The sequence below is a fragment of the Macrotis lagotis genome, chromosome 4 (genome assembly GCF_037893015.1).
Source record: "Macrotis lagotis isolate mMagLag1 chromosome 4, bilby.v1.9.chrom.fasta, whole genome shotgun sequence".
NCBI lineage: Eukaryota > Metazoa > Chordata > Mammalia > Peramelemorphia > Peramelidae > Macrotis > Macrotis lagotis.
In genome coordinates, this window is record NC_133661.1 from 250514601 (window position 1) to 250537114 (window position 22514).

At 40.5% G+C, this 22514-nt stretch overlaps 1 protein-coding gene across 2 annotated transcripts; it reads right to left on the reverse strand.

The window, feature by feature from the left end:
- Window positions 1-228: 228 nt before the first annotated feature.
- ISCA2 (iron-sulfur cluster assembly 2) lies at window positions 229-17236 on the reverse strand. Of its 2 annotated transcripts, XR_012478200.1 has the most exons (5): window positions 17109-17236; window positions 16822-16999; window positions 16385-16500; window positions 5026-6860; window positions 229-1850 (listed from the first exon to the last, which is right to left on the reverse strand). XR_012478200.1 is itself a non-coding variant. In XM_074235727.1 (4 exons), exons 1-4 carry the CDS (start codon window positions 17189-17191, stop codon window positions 15669-15671), a joined length of 552 nt encoding a protein of 183 aa, XP_074091828.1. In that variant the 5' UTR covers window positions 17192-17222; the 3' UTR covers window positions 14481-15668. The 2 variants fall into 2 exon arrangements, 1 of the variants encoding a protein (XP_074091828.1); XM_074235727.1 differs by lacking the exons at window positions 229-1850; window positions 5026-6860 and adding an exon at window positions 14481-15843 and having other exon boundaries at window positions 17109-17222.
- Between the last annotated feature and the right edge of the window lie 5278 nt (window positions 17237-22514).

Genomic DNA, 22514 nt, shown 5'->3' on the forward strand with positions numbered 1-22514 from the left:
CCCCTTTGCCCTGCCCTTTCTTCATTTTGGGCCCTTTTCCTATGGCCTTTGTTGGGGGAGTGCTACCTTACAAACCTTCAGTGTTGAAATCCTTAGAGGTCTTGCCCATTTCAGGGGGATGCTCAGTGGGTTGATCTGTAGGGGATGCCCAAAGCTTTCTCTGGATTGACTGTGCTGTTGATGAGTGGTCCACTCCCTAGGCCTGGGGGGCCCATGGAGGCAGGGAGAACCAGGATCTGGGTTATACTCAAACAATGTGCGCTGAGCCCTCTAATTAGATAGTTAATCTACTTAATCCTCAATCAGTTGAGGGAGATCTGTTGCCCAGAGCTGAAGTTTGGGGCAAAGGACAAACACCAGGGTGGGTGTGCTCACCCACAGGAATGGAAGTGGGGGAAGGTGACTCTGCTGAAAACACAGGGCTCATGCTCAGGTCTTCCAGACCAGACAATCTGACCAGATAGATGTCTAGTTCTCTTGCTATAACTTTCCCCACCTGTCATGCACATAGCAAATGCTTCCAAGTTGTTCTCAGATTAGTTCCCTGGTCTCTTCTTCCTCCCCTACCCCAACACACACCCCTGCATTAGGTCTTTGCTCTCTGGCCCTGCACACCCTATGAGAGACCTTATTGGTAGATGTTCTCTCCAGTTCTTGTCTGAGTTCTGTGGTTCCAAAATCTGTTGAATTATATTTGTTCTAATGGCAAGTCAGGAGAGCTCAAGAGTGACTGGTGTCTCTGCCATCTTGGCCTTAAGTTTCACATGTCATTTCTTACAGTACTGTAATAGTCTATTGTATTCATGTAGCACAATTAGTTTAATCAATCAATTTGTCTCTATTTTGATTCCAATTCTTTACTATCACAAAAATGCCCCTATAAATCTTTTGGTGTATGTTGTGTGTGCATTTTTTTGCTTTTTTATCAATAGCCTACTTAGGAATAGAGTGTTTAGCTGAAAGGATATAGACAATTCAATCACTTTATTTGGATAATGCCAAATTGCTTATCAAAATGGTTATATGATTTCACAGTATCACTGAAAATCTATGAGTGTACGAATTAGTCCACATTCACTTCATCATTAAATATTGCCATTTTCACCATCTTTGCTTGTTTTCATGGTATGAGGTGAAAATTAAGGGATTATATGATTTTCATTTGCCTTATTACAGATTTGGAACGTTTTTTTCATGTACTGTGAATTCTTAGCAATTCTTTTCTTTTTTTTCTATTGATAGTTTCTTTTTTTCCAAATATGTTTTATGAAAGTTTTTCAACATTCATCCATATGCCTATGAATATTTTTAAGTTACAAAATTTCCTTCTACCTCCTCTTCCCACCCCCTTCCCCTCAGCATTGAACAGTCAGGTTAATATTGTACATGCACATTTGTGTTAAGGATATTTACAGATTAGTTATTTTTGGTATGCAGAATTAGGATTAAGGGAATGAAATACATGAGATATTTTTTTTAATTGAATGTAGTGTTCATTAGATTCTGAAGGATTTTTTTATATAAATATTTTATTTGTTTTGTTTTTCTTTCTCTGGATGGAGAATCCTTTTCATATTAAAACTTAATTTCCTATGCAGAAATGATATTGGCCTTACTAAGAAGAGCCAATACTGGTTCTACAGGATTTACTAACTCATTCATTGAAGTTTGCATTCAACTTTTCCCAAATGAAATATCTGTTTAGGAATGTGAAGAGTAGAGACAGCATCTGGATATTTGACCATTTTAGGAAGAGATGATATCCCTATGTGTCTCACCTGGATTAAGTGCTGTCCTCTGTACATGCAGGAGGATGGATGATATACCAGGCCTGGCTCTTGTTCCTGAAACTACAGAAAACAAGAGGTGACCTTGAGGACATCCAGGCTACTGGGGAGTTAGAAAAAGCATACATTCTGACCCTTATGATGGAGAGTAAAATTTATAATATTCTGTACTGGAGACCTTGATTTTGTTATTATTAGCTGTATGACTTGGTCAAGTTACTTGATATCACATCCTCATATTCCTTCTTGATAAAACTAGGAGCATGTACTGATTTTTGTGTCCTATTCCAAATTTAAAACATTGATGCTGTGAATTATGAAGTGACTCCTCTGCAGATGGAGTTAAGACTTGGAAACAGTTAAAAGTCTTACAAAGCTAACACTGTTAAGTAAATCTAGAGGATAGCAATTTGGGTAAGAAATGCAGTAAAGCTACAATGCCATGAGAATAATTTTCCTGGGTGATCTTTCAGGATAATATTCACAGAATAACATGATCAATGAATATACAAAGATTGATTGTTCTTTGGGTATAGATCCAAATTGCTCTCCAGAATGGTTGGATCAGTTCACAACTACCTCAACAATGCATTAGTATTCCACATTTCCAACATTCCCTCTAATATTAGTCATTTTTTATGCTCATGTGAAATCTCTCAGCTTCTTCTTCATCTGCTTTTCCTTCCTTCCAGTACTTTCCCCCATTGCCCACTGACTTTACCACATTATGCCATTATATTCCACTCCTTCCTTTGTCCTGTCTATATATGCTCCTTCTAACTGTTCTTATAAATGAGAAAGTTCATATGAGTTATCAATAACTTCTTTCTGTGCAGGAATACAAACAGTTCAACATCATCAAGGTCCTCATAGTCAGTCCCTCTCTTCCACTCCCTTTATTGTTCACCAGAGTCCTGTACTTGGAGATCAAACTTTCTGTTCAGCTCTGGTCATCTCGTTAGGAAAGTTTGAAATTCCCATTTCATTGAAAATCAATCTTTTCCCCTGAAAGAGGATGTTCAGTTTTGCTGGGTAATTGATTCCCGGTTGTAAACAAAGATCTTCTGCCTTCTGCAATATCATATTCCAATCCCTACAAGCCCTTAATGTAGATGCTGCCAGATCCTGTGTAATCCTGACTATGGAGCCTTGATAGTTGAATTGTCTATTTCTGGCAGCTTTTAGAATTTTCTCTTTGATTTGGGAGATTTGGAATTTGGCTATAATATTCCTGGAAGTTTTTCTTTTGGGATCCCTTTCAGGTGGTGATGGGTGAATTCTCTTAATTTCTATTTTACCCTCAGCTTCTAGGATCTCTGGGCAATTTTGCTGTATTATTTCTTGAAAAATGAAGTTTAGGCTCTTTTCCTGGTCTTGGCTTTCAGATAGTCCAATAATTTTGAAATTATTTCTTCTGGGTCTGTTTTCAAGGTCAGTTGTTTTTCCAATGAGATATTTCACATTTTCTTCCAATGTTTGTTTTTTGGGGGAAGAGTCTTATTTCTTCCTGATTTCTTGCAAAGTCATCAGCTTCCTTTAGTTTCATTTTGCATTTGAAGGAGTTACTTTCTTCAGAGAGCTTTTTTATCTCTTTTTCCAGCTAGCCAATTCTGCTTTTTAAGGCATTCTTCTCCTCATTTGCCTTTTGTTTTATTTTTTTCCATTAGGCCTAAACTGGTTTTTAACATATTATTTTCTTCAGTATTTTTTTGTATTTCTTTCACCAAGCTTTTGATTTGGTTTTCATGATTTTTCTGCATTGCTCTCATTTCTCCTCCCAATTTTTCCTCCACCTCCCTGAATTGCTTTTCAAAGTCTTTTTTGAGCTCATCCACAGTCTGAGCCCATTTTCTATTTCTCTTGGAGGTTTTGGATACAGAAGCTTCGATTTTGTCATCATCATTGTATGTGTTTTGATCTTCCATATGACTGAAGTAATTCTCTATGGTCAGGTCCTTCTTTTTCTGTTGTTTACTCATTTCCTCAGCCCAAGCAAAATTTACAGCACTTCCAAGACTTTGGGGTTGTTTTGGGGGGACACCCCACTGGGACCTTTATTCTTTCAAGGTCTTAAGCTCTCTAGCCTGTGCTTTGATATGTAGATGACCACATCACAGCCCTCTGCCCTGAGGCTATAAGGCAGGATCCAGCTATCTTAGTAAGGAAACCTAAACTGCACCCTGAGTCTGAGTGTAGGCAAACAGCAGATTCCTGCCCCAGGAAGAGCAGAGAGACCTCTGCAGACTTCCCTTCCCTTCTCTTGGGGTGCAGGATGCTTTCTCCTGATTCTCACTGCAGGTTCTGTGGTGGTGCTTCTCATGCCACACTCACCCAGGTGCAGCAGAGTTCTCTCCTCTCCCCTTCAAGCTGTTGCTGGTGATCATTGGGCTGGACTGGGCTTTGCTGAGCTGGGCTGGGCTGAGCAGTGGCTTTTTTTCCCCACCCCAGGTCCTGGTGAAGTACACCCTTCCTGTGGAGGTTCTAAGTTATCTTGGACTGGGAAAATGTATCACTTAGTCTTTCTGTGGGTTCTGCCCCTCTAAATTTTGGCTACAGCCCTCATTTGTTTGTTTTTGGGGGGTTTAGAGGCAGAGTTTTGGGGAATGGTGCCTTCCCCACCACCATGGCTCCGCCCCCCAATTCTGCTTTTTAAAGCATTCTTTTCCTCAGTAACTTTTTTGAGCTGTTTTATCCATTTGACCTAAATTGGCTTTTAATATGTTATTTTCTTTACCACTTTTTTGGATCTCTTTGACTAAACTGTTGACTTTATTTTCATGTTTTTCCTGCATCTATCTCATTTCTTTTCCCAATTTTTCTTCTACCTCCCTTACTTTTCAAAATCTTTTTTGAGCTCTATCATAGCCTGAGCCCAACTTTTATATTTCTTGAAGTCTTTAAATACAGAACCTTGGACTTTCTCATCTTCAAATTGTATATTTTGGTCCTCCATGGGACCAAAGTAATTGTCTATGGTCAGGTTCTTTTTTTTTTTTTTTTTTCTGTTTAATTCATTTCCCCAGCTTGTGCCTGGTTTGGGGGTGCTTCCTGAGCTTTTGAAATCCCTGCAAGGACTTCAGTATGGGAGGCTCTGACTGTTCTCCTGGTCTGTTGAATGGCCACAAGCTCAACCCTCTGGGGCCCCAGACTGCAACCAGGGTCTGAAAGTGGTCAGAGCCCCAGAGTCCTGTCCCAGGGACAGAGGACAGACCTCGGCAGTCTCCCTCCACTCCTTTACCTTCCATGGGCTGAGCAATCAGGGAGCAGCTTGCAGGTGGCTCCCACTGGGCAGCTCCACATGCCTGCTTCCATTCCCTGGGACCTGGGCTGCGCTGAGGGCTGCAGCCGTGCTGAGGAGGACTCCTGAGAAAGCAATTTTGATCAGAAATATATGATTAAAGAAATATGAAACTTTGACATTCCCCTATTTTGATCAAAGGTGATACTTGTAGTGTTAACTGGAGATCAATGAAATATTAAGGCAGATGATAGGCATATTGGAGAGAGAATAACAGATCTTTGGACCTAGAGTTGTCAAGAAATATGGGTGGGCAATATAAGGTTCTAAAATAAAAGGAATATTCAGATCCATGTCTTCTGGAGTCCTTTGATGCAGTTCTGTGTCTTTAGATATTGTTCCAGAGGTTCTGTTCAGTTCAGGTTACCTGTAGATATCTTCCTTTCTAATAAAAGAATTTCTTACTTCAAATTTTAAACAGATCAAAATTCATATTTTCATCACTAGAAAAAACTCAAAAACTTCTTAGATCACAACAATTTACAATTTGATATGCCCATTATCATGCTGATATTCACAGAAAATTCAGTTACAAATAGAAATTAATCTAATTTCATTTTTACATAATATTATTCATTTATTTATTTATTCCCCCATGTGTAGAATGCTATTCCACTTAACAAAATAAACTTTCATAAAAAACAGAATTCTACTACAAAAGAAAATTCTTTAAAGATTGACAAATTAAGGGGAAGCTAGGTGGCACAGTCAATAAGCACCAGCTCTGGGGTCAAGAGGACCTAAGTTCAAATCCAGCCTCAGACACTTCATACTTAGTTGTGTGACCTTGGCAAGTCACTTAACCTCACTGCCATGCAAAAAAAAAAATTGGTGAATTAAATTGAACTTGTAATATACACATTTGATAATCAGTTTAGCACAGAGTGTATCCAGTGACTGACAAATGCAGAAATTTTAATCTTTTCATAATATTTCAAAATGAGTTTAAAAAAATCATCAACTGAAAATGTATTTTCTCTTTAAAATATTTTTAAAATAGACCACAGATCATCCTTTTCTTATAAACTGAGGCTGTTATAACAAAAAATCATATCTGGATGTTACAAAACTCATTAATTTGTTTAAAATATCCCTTTAGTAGTGGTATTGCTGGGTCAAAGGGTATGCACATTTTTGTTGCCCTTTGGGCATAGTTCCAAATAGCTCTCCAGAAGGGTTGGATGAGTTCACAGCTCCACCAACAGTGTAATAGTGTCCCAGATTTCCCACATCCCTTCCAACAATGATCATTATCCTTCCTGGTCATACTGGCCAATCTGAGGAGGTGTGAGGTGGTACCTCAGAGAAGCTTTAATTTGCATTTCTCTAATAATTAATGATTTAGAGCATTTTTTCATATGGCTATGGATTACTTTGATCTCCTCATCTGTAAATTGCCTTTTCATATCCTTTGGCCATTTGTCAATTGGGGAATGGCTTTTTGTTTTAAAAATATGACTCAGTTCTCTGTATAGTTTAGAAATGAGTCCTTTGTCAGAATCATTAGTTGTAAAGATTGTTTTCCAATTTACTACATTTCTTTTGATCTTGGTTACATCTTAAAAGAAATCCCAACCAGGAAACCCAGAAAGAAAAGCCAGGAGAGGAACATTTACCTCAGGATTTGTCTCCCGCAGCAGCCTTGGCTGAGTACCGTCGGGTGAGTCTGGTCTCCGGATCAACCAGATTAACAGCTGAACTGGAACCGGGAGTCTGAGGGCCCGAAAGCCAGACCTGCTGGATCAGCAGTGGGGCTGGACGAAAGGGGCTTGGGTCTGCAGGGAAGCAGAGATGCTGGTGTTGGTGCTGTCCCCCTGGAGCTTGGGTAAGGGGCTGCGGGGAGAGGTCTGGTGCAGGAGAGCTGCAGACACCATCCCTGGGCTCCTCAGGTCTGAGAAACTCTGAGTCCACGCCTCCATTGCACTGAATCCAAAACAAAAAATTGCAAACTACTTCTGCCTCAGGCCCAGGTGTGTGAGCAAAAGAACATTGAAGAGAAAAAAAGCCTGGACTTAATATTACAGGATCTAGTGATGGAAAACTGCCCTGATATCATGGAATCGGAGGGCAAAGTAGTTATTGAAAGAGTACATCGATCCCCACCAGAAAAAGATCCTAAAATGAAAACACCAAGGAATGTTGTGGCCAAACTCCAGAACTATCAGATAAAAGAGAAAATCCTGCAAGCAGCCAGAAAGAAACAAAATACAGCATCCATTCCTATTAAAAACACTAGAGTGTAGGAATTAATGGACTGTTCCTTAAAATAATTAGCAGTATCTATCTGAAACCATCAACTAGCATTATACTCAATGGGGAGAGGCTAGAGGCATTCCCAATAAGATCAGGGGTGAAACAAGGGTGCCCATTATCACCACTACTATTCAATATTTTATTAGAAATGTTAGCATCAGCAATTAGAGAAGAAAAAGAAATTGAAGGAATTAGAATTGGGAAGGAAGAGACAAAACTCTCATTCTTTGCAGATGACATGATGGTCTACCTAGAGAATCCCAAGAAATCATCTAAAAAACTACTGGAAACAATTAGCAATTTTAGCAAAGTTGCAGGTTATAAAATAAACCCTCATAAATCCTCAACTTTTCTATATATATCTAGCAAGAAACAGCAGGAAGAGCTAGAAAGAGAAATCCCATTCAAAGTAACCTCAGACAGTGTAAAATATTTGGGAGTCTATTTGCCAAGACAGACTCAGAATGTTTTTGAAAACAATTATAAAACACTTCTCACACAAATTAAATCAGATTTAAATAACTGGGAAAATATCAACTGCTCATGGATAGGTAGAGCTAATATAATAAAAATGACAATTCTACCAAAACTAAACTATCTGTTTAGTGCCCTACCAATCAAAATTCCAAAAAATTACTTTAATGAGTTAGAAAAAAATGTAAGTAAATCCATATGGAGAAATAAAAAGTCAAGAATTGCCAGGAGCTTAATGAAAAAAAGTGCAAACGAAGGTGGTTTAGCACTACTCGATCTAAAATTACATTATAAAGCATCAGTCATCAAAACTGTTTGGTATTGGCTAAGAAAGAGTGGTGGACCAGTGGAATAGACTAGGTGTAAAAGCAGGAGAGCATTATAGTAATCTGCTGTTTCATAAACCCAAAGAGTCCGGCCACTGGGATAAAAACTCCCTCTTTGATAAAAACTGCTGGGATAATTAGAAGTTAGTATGGAAGAAACTTAGATTAGACCAACACCTCACACCCTTTACCAAAATAAGATCCAAATGGTTACAGGACATAGACACAAAAAACAATACTATAAGCAAATTAGAAGATCAAGGACTAGTCTACCTGTCAGATCTATGGAAAGGGGAACAGTTTATGACTAAGGAAGAGTTAGAGAACATCACCAAAAACCAATTAGATGATTTCAATTACATTAAATTAAAAAGCTTTTGCACAGATAAAACCAATGTAATTAAGATCAAAAGAAATGTAGGAAATTGGGAAACAATCTTTACAACTAATGATTCTGACAAAGGACTCATTTCTAAACTATACAGAGAACTGAGTCATATTTTTAAAACAAAAAGCCATTCCCCAATTGACAAATGGTCAAAGAATATGCAAAGGCAATTTACAGATGAGATCAAAGCAATCCATAGCCATATGAAAAAATGATCTAAATCATTATTAGAGAAATGCAAATTAAAGCTTCTCTGAGGTACCACCTCACACCTCTCAGATTGGCCAGTATGACCAGGAAGGATAATGATCATTGTTGGAAGGGATGTGGGAAATCTGGGACACTATTACACTGTTGGTGGAGCTGTGAACTCATCCAACCCTTCTGGAGAGCTATTTGGAACTATGCCCAAAGGGCAACAAAAATGTGCATACCCTTTGAAGCAGAAATACCAGTACTGGGTCTATATCCTGAAGAGATGATAAAAAAGGGTAAAAACATTACTTGTACAAAAATATTTATAACAGCCCTGTTTCTGGTGGCAAAGAATTGGAAATCAAGTAAATGCCCTTCACTTGGGGAATGCCTTAGCAAACTGTGGTATATGTATGTCATGGAACACCATTGTTCTATTAGAAATCAGGAGGGACAGGATTTCAGGGAAGCGTGGAGGGATTTGCATGAACTGAGGCTGAGTGAGATGAGCAGAACCAGAGAAACACTGTATACCCTAACAGCAACATGGGGGTGATGATCAACCTTGAAGGCTTGCTCATTCCATTAGTGCAACAATGTGGAACAATTTTAGGCTGTCTGCAAAGGAGAGTACCATCTGTATCCAGATAAGGAGCTGTGGAGTTTGAACAAAGTTCAAGGACTATTCCCTTTAATTTAGAAAAAAAACAGGTATCTTATTGTCTGATCTTGTTACCTCTGAGAATTCTGTTCTCTTTAAGGATATGATTTCTCTCTCATCACACCCAATTTGGATCAAGGTACAAATATGGAAACAAAGTAAAGACTGACAGAGTGCTATCTGTGGGGTGGGGTGGGGGGAGGGAAGCAAGATTGGGGGAAAAATTGTAAAACCCAAATAATCTTTAATAAAAATAAAAAAAATGACACCCCCAATGCATTTCTTGATCCGTCCATCAGTGCTGAACAGGACCTGATGATACTGCCTGTGGTTCTCCTCTGTATTCTCCACCCCAATCCGGCTCAGCCGCCTGGCCATGCTACCTATGGACTCATCAGCTGCCAAGATGCCCTTGCCCCGAGTCATAATATGAAGAGCAATGTCCAACAGTTCCTTCTTTTGCTCAGCCATCTGGGCTGGGTATAACTGAGGCATGGTGGTGGTCTTCCCTCCACTTGGTTAGATGAAATAAAATGGTTTCTTTCTCTGCTGTGTGATGCATGGGATGTGGGCATCTCGAAAATAATTTATACAGTAGCAATATTACAATATATACAACCAAAAATGGTATATATTTTATGGTCAATGCATTCCAGAAGATTAATTATGAGACATTGCTACCCACCTCATAAGACTCAAAGAACAGAGCAAGATAAATATTTTATGACATGGCCAATGTGGAATTTTGACATGACAATGCATTTTTTTTTTTAGGTTTTTGCAAGGCAAACAGGGGAGTTAAGTGGCTTGCCCAAGGCCACACAGCTAGGTCATTATTAAGTGTCTGAGACTGGATTTGAACCCAGGTACTCCTGACTCCAAGGCCAGTGCTTTATCCACTTCACCACCTAGCCGCCCCAGACAATGCATTTTTGATTATAGAATTTAGTTTTCCTTTTAATTGTGGCAGAGGGGTGGCTAGGTGGCGTAGTGGATAAAGCACTGGCCTTGGAGTCAGGAGTACCTGGGTTCAAATCCAGTCTCAGACACTTAATAATGACCTAGCTGTGTGGCCTTGGGCAAGCCACTTAACTCCCCTGTTTGCCTTGCAAAAACCTAAAAAAAAAATTAATTGTGGTGGAAAAGGATACAAACCATAGAATTACCAAACTAAAAAGGAAAGTTTAAAAAGAGGATCATAATTATTGGTTGCTTAACAAAATGTTTTATTTTTATTGTGACAAATTTAAAAAGTCACTTTTTTAGAAATTAAAATGTGTAACCCTGAAATGCTGAGGTTCTCTTTTGATTCACTTTAAAAATGTAATTTAAAAAAATGTAAAAAAAGGAAAGAAAAAATCAACCCACAAAACTTCTAAAAAACGTATTTTTTCTTGGTAGAAAGCTCTAAAAGTTAGCCTGCTGCAAGTTGACTTATTGTGAAGAAATTCAGAGATCACTGGAGAAATGTTTAATCATTTCATTTTTATTTGGGTTTCAAAAACATCCTTGGTGATAATGCTGACTTCAGGGCTTCTGATACTAGTTAACTCTGCTGTCACGGATCAGAGTCCCGAGATTGATTTTTGTAGCCATGCTTATTTCCTTGGTCTCTATAGTTCTGGTTCTAGTTCCCCCTGCTGGGCATTCCACGTCTGTTGCAGTTGCCTCTGAATAACCCACATCCGCTGACAAGACCAAAGGGATCAATTCTTTCATTTCCTCCTTCACCACACTGTGGCATATTTTCCCTCCTATTACAACCATTCATGATTTCCAGGAGCACTGCACTTCCTCTAAAGTTTCCACCACACATGTTAAACTTTCCAAGATTTGTATGACAACTTCCTCTAAACTGTTTTTTGCCACTTAAAAAGAGGGTCATTAAAACTTTTTTAAATACTCAGAATAGGAAGAAAGTCAGCAGGAAACAGACAAGTGGGACTGCTTTGAAAAGGGCATGCTAACTATAACATCTATGTTATAAGAAAAGTAACCTATATACTATATAGAGTTGCAGTTTCCCATACAATTCTCATTTTATTTGGGGTTAAATCAGAAATAAAAATAAAAACATAAACTAAGTACAGTATATTTGGAAATGAATGTGATTTAAATAAGTTATAAATAAAAATAAAGGTTTTTCTAAATCAAGTAAAATAATTTACAAACGAATTGTATTGTAGTAGTTACTTTCATTGCTTATTTTAAATCCAAGGATCTCCATATACTGAAACTGTACTTGATATAGAATAAACTGATGTGGGGCAACCTGGAGTCAGGACCTGAATTCAAAATTGGCCTTAAACACATACTAGCTAGATGTCCCTGGACAAGTCACTGAACTTTGTTTGCCTTAGTTTCCCTCATCTATAAAATAAGTTGGAGAAAGAAACATCAAATCATGCTAGGATCTTTGTTAAAAAAACTCAAATAGGGACATGAAGAGTTGGACACAACTGAACAAAAGCAGTTGCATTTTAGTCAAATCTGTTATATACATTTTTATTAATATACAAGTATTCTGCTTGAAGAGAGAACAAGAATTACACTTGCTAATCAGAAAATCCTGTCTAAGAAATTTCCAAATCATATTTTGTAGTAAACACGGTGAAAATGATGCAGTTAGATAACACTTTTCATAATAGAATCTGCATTATTTCCACAAGGGGAACAATAGTAATGTGTGACTACCTTCAGGTGAACATCAGCCTAGAAATCAGCCTAGAAAACAAAGCAATTCATCCTTAGTTTGACCAAAAAGAGAACACTCTCAACCATAATAATAGCATTCTCCCATTCACAGTTTGGTAAAAAAATAAAGCCCTTTTCCCATTTTATTAGTCATCAATAAATTCCCTCTGTTGCTCTAGTCACAGGGTTCCAAGTTCTGACTTCTCCTAGAATTAAAAATACTCCCAAAATTGAAAAAGTCGTGTTCTCAAGGAAGACTGCTTAGATCTTCCAATTCAGTAAGACTAAAGACTTTAAACCAAGGATGCTGTCACACCAATAATTCTTAATTTTTAAAACATGGTGGAAGCTGTGTGGTAAGCACTAAAGGAGGCAATAAAAGGCAATATTATCCTCTTAAACACCATTCACCATATTAAGATCATCCTTGATTCCTATTCAAATTCACCCCACTTGGCCAATTGAAGTCTAATCATAGTGATCTTCACAATATCTCTTTCTCTGCATTCAAACAGCCATTCTTCCAGGGCAGACTGTAATCAGCTCACATGTGGACCGGTGCAGTAGCCTTCTGATCCATTTCCCTGATTTGTCTGTTCCCACTCTAGTTCATCCTTCACTCTGCTGCCAAATTGATCTTCCTAAAGTTTAGGTCTAACCATATCATTCTCTACTCAATAAATTCCAGTTGCTCCATATTATCTCCAGGTTCAAATCCTTTTGCAACTCTAGTTCTTTTTTATGTACTCTATAACCTAGCAATACTGACCTGCTTGCTGCTCTTTACATATAAGGCTCAACTCCTGAGTGCCTTTTCAATAGCTATCCCCCATTTGTAGAATGAGCATTCTCACCTCTATTTCCAGCTTTCCTGAAGGCTCAGTTCAAATCTTACCTTCTGCAAGAAGCCTTCTTGATCCTCTACCAATACTGCTTGTGTCTTCTGAGATCGCTTCTCATTTATGATATACTGTATTAAACTATACATAATATATTTTAAAATTAGATATTTATGTTTATATAAAAATTAGTTCAATTGGCAATAATTCTTAGAGGGGAGACAGCATGTAAATAACTAGATTTAACTGACCTAATTTCAGAATCTACTACCTATATGTTAGAAGAGTCAATAACCTCCCTGGGCCCAAATTTCCTCATCTGAAAACTTTGAGAGTTATCTTTTAGGGTCTCAGGTACCTTTAAGCTCTAGACCTATGATTCTATGGCTTCCACATCTCTCCCTCAATTTGTGCTTAGAAATATAACATATATTTTTTTAATCCTAGAATCTTACTTTTGCATATCCTTCTGTCCCTTGGGTTGCATATAACTAGCAAGAAGATACATTATTTTAGTTGATATATTATAAATATGGAGTACAAGATCAATGGATGGGGTCTTTGATGTTAAATTGCTTTCTACAAAAACTGGTACTCCCAGCTGATCCAGTGAAAATGGTGGTCCAATAAAAACCAGACATGAAGTAGCTAGGACTAGCCTAAAGAGCTTAATTGATTATTAGCACTGAGGTTATGACCTTAGGGCATAGCAAATACAGTTAACTGTGGTGTGGTTAGTAACACCTGACACATTCCTTTCTAGCAAAGTTCTAAAGTTGACTTTCTTTGATGGATTTTAAGGTAGACCCTATTTTCAGGTTGTATTTATGTCCAGTGAGCTCTGGGCAGTGCCTCCAGAATCTATGAAAGCAAAACCTTAAAACACCTCATCTAAGTCCAGCAATAATTCAGATTGTCATCAGTCAAATGAACACTAGGGACGCTGGACTTCTTAAGGGTCTTTCCATGACTACTTCATGTTCACGTAGATTAAGGTCAGTTTTTCTGTTTAGGCCCCAAAAAGGAGTTAAAAGCACCATCCATTTCAGACTGCTTTTGGTATCTAGTCTGGTCAGGTAATTTTTCAGAATACCAATAAAACTTGCTGTTGCTCTTCCTGAATAAGGGTAGCAAGAGCTGTGAGGGGATTATTGGTTTTGGAAAGCTTTAGATTCCCTTTGTTACCTGGCTTGTGAAATGACACCCTGGGTCACTGTTAATGACAAATACAATCCAAATTATGGGACAAATTGTCCTGATCATCTTTCTCTAAGTCAGGAAATCTACCAGCAGATCCACCACATAGGGAAATCTGACAAGATTATTAGTAATTACAACATGTAGTGATTTGAATGCTCAACTTGAAAGACAACAAAGGAGCCCCATAGGGTTGAGTGTTCTGATTAATTTCCCAACATCAGGCTGACAAATGGGCTTAGTAAAACAAAATTACTGGGAAATAAACTTGAAACATAGTGACACTACAGTATTGATATGATCAACCAGTCAGTCACACTGTAACTTGACTCTAACAGTGATTTCAAGAATAAAGGACAACAACCAAATGCACTTTTAAAAAATATTATTTCATTTGATCTAATTAGATTACTACAACTCTGAGAGGTAGGTCCTATTATTTTCCCCATCTACAATTGTATAAACAGTAACAGAGGTTAAATAACTTGGCCAAGGGAACACAGCAGAGGTGTGTCTGAGACTGGGCCATCAGTTGCTTCACATTCATAAATCTCTCCTAAAGGGGCAAAGGATGTAGAAATAAAGACAAAATCTCAAATTAATGTGACATTTCTTGAAAATAAGAGCAATATTTTGGATTTGATCAGTGAGATGTCTGACATATATTGGGAATCTGATGTTCACATGAGCAATCACAGAGTGATTGCTTTACATTCATACTCCAACTAATTTGACTACTGATCTAGGATATTCTCAAGGATTAAATATCACTCTCTATAGTTTAAGGATTTTATTCTTTTCCCACTTTTGAAATCAAGTTTTTTTTCTTCCTCTCCATCTTCTATTAGCTGATTCTATTTTACTGTTCTATAGAATCCTCAAAATTATCATGAATTTAGTTAGAAACTAATACATTTTGTGCTTTCTAACTTTTATGTTACTAAGTGGGAAGAAAGGGACTGAACTCCAGAGAAAACAAGATTATGTTCAGAAGCAGAGTCATACAGCACTGCTCTTAAGTTTTTCTTGATAAAGAAAAAAAAATCAACTACCAGGAATAAGGGGAAAGTCACAGACCACTTTCCAGTCTACCCCACCCTAACCATAATCATTATACAGGAAACTCTGACCTTTGACTCAAAAAACTAAATGATGAGTAACAGAATTTCTTTAAAAATAAATACTTTATATACTATATATATATATACTAATAATACACACACATGTACAAGTAGCTCTGAAGGCCAGGGCTGTTGTGGCTAAAGTCAGTATCTTAGCTTCCAGCCAGACAACTGATTCTGAGACAACAGTTTGGTTGAGCTTGAACTTAACTATGAGACTGAGTATTTATGTGGGATGTTCTTGGAAACATGTTGGTGTTGACAAAGAAAACTAGATGTTTCGATTTGGAGTGACAGGATTTAGAACTCCAGGGCTGATGAATAAGAAATTGAACAAGTAAGGGAGAAAACTGTGGAATTCTATGGTTCTCATGGAATCAAGAACTGGAAGTTGGGGGAAGAATGCAGTCTCTGAGTCATTCATCATCTCACACATTATAATTTGACAGAGAATGAAGTCCCACAAGAACATCCCTGCTCTGCTTGAGGATTATTCAACACCTGGAATGAACTTCGGATTAATTCTTGGCTGAAGTCCACCATGGCACCTTTCACAAAGGTCAAGCTATCAGGGTCAACTACCACTCGGGCCCCACCCTGTTCAAACACCCTGAGGAAAGAAGAAAGAGCAATTAACAGTAGTCACCAAAAACATCTCAGAGTTCACTCATAGCCAGATATATATTCATTCCAAGTTCCTTGAAATACAGCCAGCCCTTCCTACCCCCTACCTACCTGCTTATCCTGTGTATAAACATACATACATATAACAGTTATTCTGAATATTATAATCTCTAATATTCCCTACTCTACCATTCCAGTTGAATGAAATTACATAATGTACTTTGTAAATCTTTACACATTGCAGAAATCTGAATAATTATTGAGTACTCTACTGAATAAAGACCTTATTCAGTCTAAAAATATCATCATTCCATATACCCAACCCTAAAAAGATATTGTTTTTGCAGGTGTATCTTGGAATCCTATTTTTAGAGCTGAATGAGACCTTAAAGGTGTCCAACCTCATTTTTACATCAGTTTTCTGCTTCAGTTAGTAAATGTCTGAGAAAGATTTCTAACTTGGGTCCTTCCTGACTCCAAGTCCATGGCCCTCTTCACTATGCCACCAAGCTGCCTTTTTGACTTGCCTGTCATCAGGATTGATAACTGTGTCCAGAGAGAATTTGTATTGGAATCCGGAGCATCCACCTCCCTCCACCTGCAGCCTGAGGAACTCTGCACCTTCTGTGATCTCCAGAAGTCGCTGGTGGGGAAAAAGACAAAAAAATAGGAATCTGTGACCGTTCAGTCTAAGCTCCTAGAGGAGAAAGATTGGGTTTTTTCTCCTCTTTCTTTGTATTCTCGTCACCTGATGCGGTGGCTGACGTATAGCAGGCGCTTAATAAATGCTCCTAGGCTTGAAGGCTTTGGTGGATGGGCATTTATTGGGCGCCTAATACTTTGTGCCAGCCGGGGCAAGCAGCGCGCCGCTTTGGGGAGAAGTCCTCGGGGAGCCCGGGCAGTGGACGTGACCGTGGGAGGGCGGCTCGGACGGGGCGCGGGGAGCCCGGACGCCCGGCCCTACCTTAACGCAGCTGTCCGTGAGGCGGAGCTGACCTTCATCCGACTCGGGGCGCGGGCCCTGGGGGCGGGAGGAGGAGGAGGAGGAGGCGGCAGCCGGCGGCTCGCAGCCCCAGGGGAGGCGCACTCGCGGGGGCGCCCCGGGCGGGCTCAGGGGTGGGCGCCGGGAGGCCTGGAGGAGCCTGCGGGGTGGGGGCAGAGGAGGCGCTCAGTGCGGAGAACGGGGACGTGCGGGGCCTCCCGCGTCCCTCCCTGCGCAGCCGCCCCGTCCTCCTCCTCCCGGCCCGGTACCTGCCCCGCCGCCCGGAGGTCGCCGTCCGCAGAGCCAGGAAGCTCAGAGCGCGCGCCCAGGGCCCCGCCGCCCACGCCGCCATTTTCCCCGCCTTCGCTAGGGAGAGGAGACACCGCCTCGCGAGAGCCTATTGGAGCAGGGACGGAGTGCCGAGAATCCGATTGGCCGGCGGGCCGGAAGCGAGGAGGGACGAAACGAATCCGGTTGGCGGAACGTCTTCAAAACTCGAGCAACTTTATTAGGGAAGAGGAGGAGTCGGAGAGGACGGGGCCGGGGCGGGGCCAGGCCCGTGACCCCGGGGCATTGGGGGCGGGGGGAGATCCGGCCTCCGGGAGTCACCTCTGGCCCCGGATCTTCCTCCTCCTGACCCTCGGGTCGCCGCCCTGCCCGAGCCGGTTCCCTTTCCGGACGGTGGTGAGCGCTGGGCCGGGCTCGGAGACCAGGCCCACAGCGGGCGCTTTGCCGCGCCGGACCCCCTGGCCCGAGCTGCCGGAGCCGGCCTCGGGGGCCCGGGGGGCGCCGATGCCCGACAGGCATGCCCAGGCCTCGAGGCCGGGCCCCGGGCACCGACGGAACACGTGCAGCATGGTGCTGGCCCCGGCCCAGGCGCAGGCCGATAAGCCCCCTGGTGAGTAGCCGGAGTCGGGCCAGGCTGCGCTCTGCCAGGGGGTGAGACCGTGCAAAGGAGCAGGCGCTGCCAAGCTCAGGGCGCAGCCCTCTTGGAGCTCCTTAGCTCCGGAAAAGTGTCTCCTGAATATTTTGACAAGATCAGTCCCGTCCGGGGATTAAAGTTGCCTCATCTTGAATAAAAGAGGCTGAGGCAGCGCTCTGAGCCAATGGCACTTTATTCAAGCGTCCATGGTCCCCCTAAGGAAGTGGATCTTGGGCCTTCCGCACAGTCTGAGATGCCTTCTCCTGTTCCCCATTCTGATATCGTAATATACAAAAAAAGACTATCTCAAATAGAAAATAATTCCATTGGTTGACATAGGAAACAGCGTAGAACACAGGGAATATCTTCTCTAGGTGGCCTCAGGATAAATGGGCTTCTCATTGGTTAAGCAGGAAATGGTATAAACTATACATACTGACAGTGTGGTCCCAGAATAAATGGGCTCTTGGGGGTGGAGCCAAGATAATGGAGAGAAGCCAGGAACTTCCCTGAGCTCTTACCAGCTTCCCTCAGAAGCAATTAAATCAAGACTGGAAACAGACTCAGGAGCCACAAAATCCACAAAAAGACGGAGTGGAGCAATTTTCCAACCTAAAACATGTTATAAAAACTTCAGCAAGGGTTTGCCTCACTTGGGCAGAGGGGGGGAACACAGCCCAGCCCAGACAGGATGTGGGAAAATTAGTGGGAGATTTTAACCACAGCAAAGATCAGCAACTCAGCCCTGCAATCCAGGCTTATCAGGACAGTGGCATAGCAGACCAACTGTGAGGGTTGCTGTTCCAGCACAGAAAGCAAATTGTGAACCCTAGAACCCCTATGCAGCTGGTGCAACTGACTTACACCACCCCAGTGCATTGAGCAAGTGTCTGAGGCCCCAGCATGTAAAGTCAGTGTGCAAGGCCCCAGAACCCCAGCACAAGGAGCTTGGGAAAGTGGAACCTTTCCCAAGGGAGCAGAGATTAACTTTAAAAACCATGAACTAGACTAAAAAATAAGTAAGAAATAAACTAAAAAACTTCTAAACATAGAAAGCTACTGTGGTAACAAGGAAGATCAAAACACTAACTCAAAAGAGAACAGTGGGAAAAGGCCTATATATGAAACCCCAGAAGGGAATATAAATTGATCTCAAGCCCGGAAAGTCCTCTTGGAGGCAGCTAGGTGGCACAATGGATAGAGCACCAGCCCTGGAGTCAGGAGTACCTGAGTTCAAATACAGACACTTAATAATTACCTAGCTGTGTGGCCTTGGGCAAGCCACTTAACCCCATTACCTTGCAAAAACCTAAAAATAAAGTCCTCTTGGAAGAGCTCCTAAGGTATTTTTAAAAATCAAGTATGTACCTCTGTACAAGAAAAATTGAGAAAAGAAATGCAAATGTATTCAAAGAGTGCCAACAGCTTGGAAAAAGAAGCACAAAAAAATGTGCAAAGAAAACAATTCCTTTAAAATATAATTGAGTGAGTGAAAAAAGAAAACAACTTCTTTTAAAAAAAAATACAGTGGACCAAAATAGAGGAAAAATAGAACTAGCCAAATGGAAAAGGAGATACAAAAACTTAAGGAAATAATTCCTTAAAAATTAGAATTGAGGAAGTGGAAGCAAATGATTCTATGAGACTTCAAGAATCAGTCAAATAAAATCAAACAAAATGAAAAAATAGAAGAAAATGTAAAATAACTCATGGAAAAACAACCTAGAAAAATAGATCCAGGAGAGATGATTTAAGAATTATTGGACTACTTAAAAACCTTAAAAAAAAAAGCTTAGGCAGCATCTTTCACAAATTTATCAAGTAGAACTGCCCAGATATCATAGAGCCAGAGGATAAAATAGTCATTGAAAGAAACCTCGGATCATCTCCTGAAAGGTGGTGAAAATGAAAACTCCAAGGAATATTGTAACGAAATTCCAGAATTATTAGATCAAGGAGAAAATAATTCAGGCAGAAACAGAAAGAATTAAAATATCAAGGAGCCACAGTCAGAATTGCATAGGACTTAAAAGGTTCAACATTAAAGAATCAGCAGGCCTGAAATATGATATTGGAGAGGGTAAAGGAGCTTGGATTATAACCAGAATCAACCACTCAAAAAACTGAGCATATTCTATTGATGAAAAAATGAATATTCCATGAAATAGGTAACTTTCAAACTTTCCTGATGAAAAGATCAGAGCTAAATAGAAAATTTGATCTTCAAATGTAAGACTCAAGAGCTTCCCTACTTAGGAAGATGATACTTGTAATTCTTACAAACTGTATCTCTATTAGAAGGAGTATACCTAGAATTTATGGGCATAAGTTGATTTTGATGTGATGATATGAAAAAATTAAGGCATAAAAAAGGATTGTGTGAGAAAAGAGGAAAAGCAGAGTCAGAATAGGTCAAATTATAACATATGAAGAGGTGCAATTACTCTATTACAGTAGAGGGAAAGAAGGGAGGAGGGTGAGCATTCTTTAAACTTTACACTTGGCTACAAGAACGGATCCTGTCTTAGGCACTCTCTCATAAATCTTCAAAATGAAGGACTCCAACTAAATTTTTGAGAGACAGCACCCACAGAGGGACCCAGTGAGGCAGTACTCCTACTCAAGGTAACCTGGAAAAGAGCAGAAAGTCTCTGCTCCCTGGGGTTGGAGGGGCGGCTTGTCAGAGGGGTGGCCCGCCAGGGCGAAAGAACTTCAGCCTCCTGGAGGCAGCCCCAGGGCACTGGGAGCCATGGCTCACAGCAGTGGGGGAGTTTCCTTACCTATGCCCCAGGGAGCACCAGGAACAAATTTGGGGAACAGCAGGGGGACCTCTGCCAGAGCAAGCACATGAAACCCAGCCCTTAGGGCACACAGCAAACAGCTTAGCCAAAGCAGTCCAGATCCAGGAAACAGAAGCAGGTGGAGCCAGTAAGCAGGAAGTCCCAGGGCATGAGCCCATTGAACCTAGGGAGGGGAGTGAAGAGAGAGACTGCAGAGCTCTGCCCCTGGAACAGGACTCTGAAGCTCTGAACATATTCAGATCCTGATCACAGTCTAGGCCCCCCATAGAACAGCAGGGCTCCCCACACCTCAGCCCCGTAGCAGATGGGGGCACATATGCTCATTCACAGACCAGGAGGGAGGACAGAGCCTCACACACTGAGATCCTTGTGGGAGTGTCCCAAAAGCTCAGGAAGCACCCCCAAAACAGGCTTAGGCTGGGAAATGAGCAAGCAGAGAAAAAAAGAGGAACACCATTGAGAAACACATTATCTATGATCCCAAGAAGGATCAAAACACTCAGTCTTAAGATGAAGAAGCACAAGCTCCTGCATCTAAAGACTCCAAGAAAAACAGAAACTGGGATCAGGCTATGACAGAGCTCAAAAAAGACTTTGACAATCAAATCAGGGAGTTAGAAGAAAAACTGGGAAAAGAAATGAGAGAGATGCAGGAAAAACATGAAAATGAAGTCAGCAGCCTAGTCAAGGAAATCCAAAAAAATGCTGAAGAAAATAGCATGCTAAAAACCAGCTTAGGTCAAATGGATAAAACAGTTCAAAAAGTTATTGAGGAGAAGAATGCCTTAAAAAGCAAAATTAGCCAGATGGAAAAAGAGATAAGAAAACTCTGAGGAGAACACATCCTTCAAACAAAGAATAGAAGTCAGGGAGATTGATGAGTTTACGAGAAATCAGGACTCGATACTTCAAAACCAAAAGAATGAAAAGTCACAAGAAAATGTGAAACATCTCACTGAAAAAACAACTGATATGGAAAACAGATTCAAGAAAGATAATTTAAAAATTATTGGAATACCTGAAAGTCATGATCAGGAAAAGAGCCTTGACATCATTTTCAAAGATTTGCTACAGGAAAATTGCCCTATCTTAAAAGCAGAAGGCAAAATAGAAATGGAGAGAATCCAACAATCCCCCCAAGAAAAAGATCCCAAAAAACTAACCCCCTAGGAATATTATAGCCAAGTTCCAGAACTCCCAAGTCAAAGAGAAAATATTACAAGCAGCCAGAAGGACACAATTCAAATATCGTGGAGCTGCAGTCAGGATCACATAGGACTTAGCAGCAACTACATTGGAAGCTCGTAGGGCTTGGAATACAATATACCGGAAGGCAAAAGAGCTTAGAATGCAACCAAGAATCAACTACCCAGCAAAACAGAATACTCTTCCAGGGAAAAAAGATGGACTTTCAATGAACCAGGGGAATTTCCAGTGTTCCTGTTGGAATGGCCAGAGCTGAACAGAAGGTTTGATCTTCAGGTACAGGACTCAGGTGAAGCATAGAGAGTGGAGGAGAAGGGGAAAATATGAGGGACTTAATGATGATGAACTGCATGTATTCCTGCATAGAAAAATGACACTGATAATACTCATGAACCTTTTCAGTTAATAGAGCAGGTAGAAGGAGCTTTTATGGTTGAAGCACAGGAGAGAGCTAAATTTGAAGATAAAATATGGTGTAAAAATGGAGTCAATAGAAAAAAAGGGAAATGTAATGGGAGAAAGAAAAAGGAGAGGGGGAATAGACCAAGATATTTCCGTTTTTGTTGTTGTTGTTGTTGTTTTGCAAGGCAACGGGGTTAAGTGGCTTGCCCAAGGCCACATGGCTAGGTAATTATTAAGTGTCTGAGGCCAGATTTGAACTCAAGTATTCCTGACTCCAAGGCCAGTGCTCTATCCACTGTGCCACCTAGCCGCCCCGATATTTCATATAATAAGATTTTTCTTTA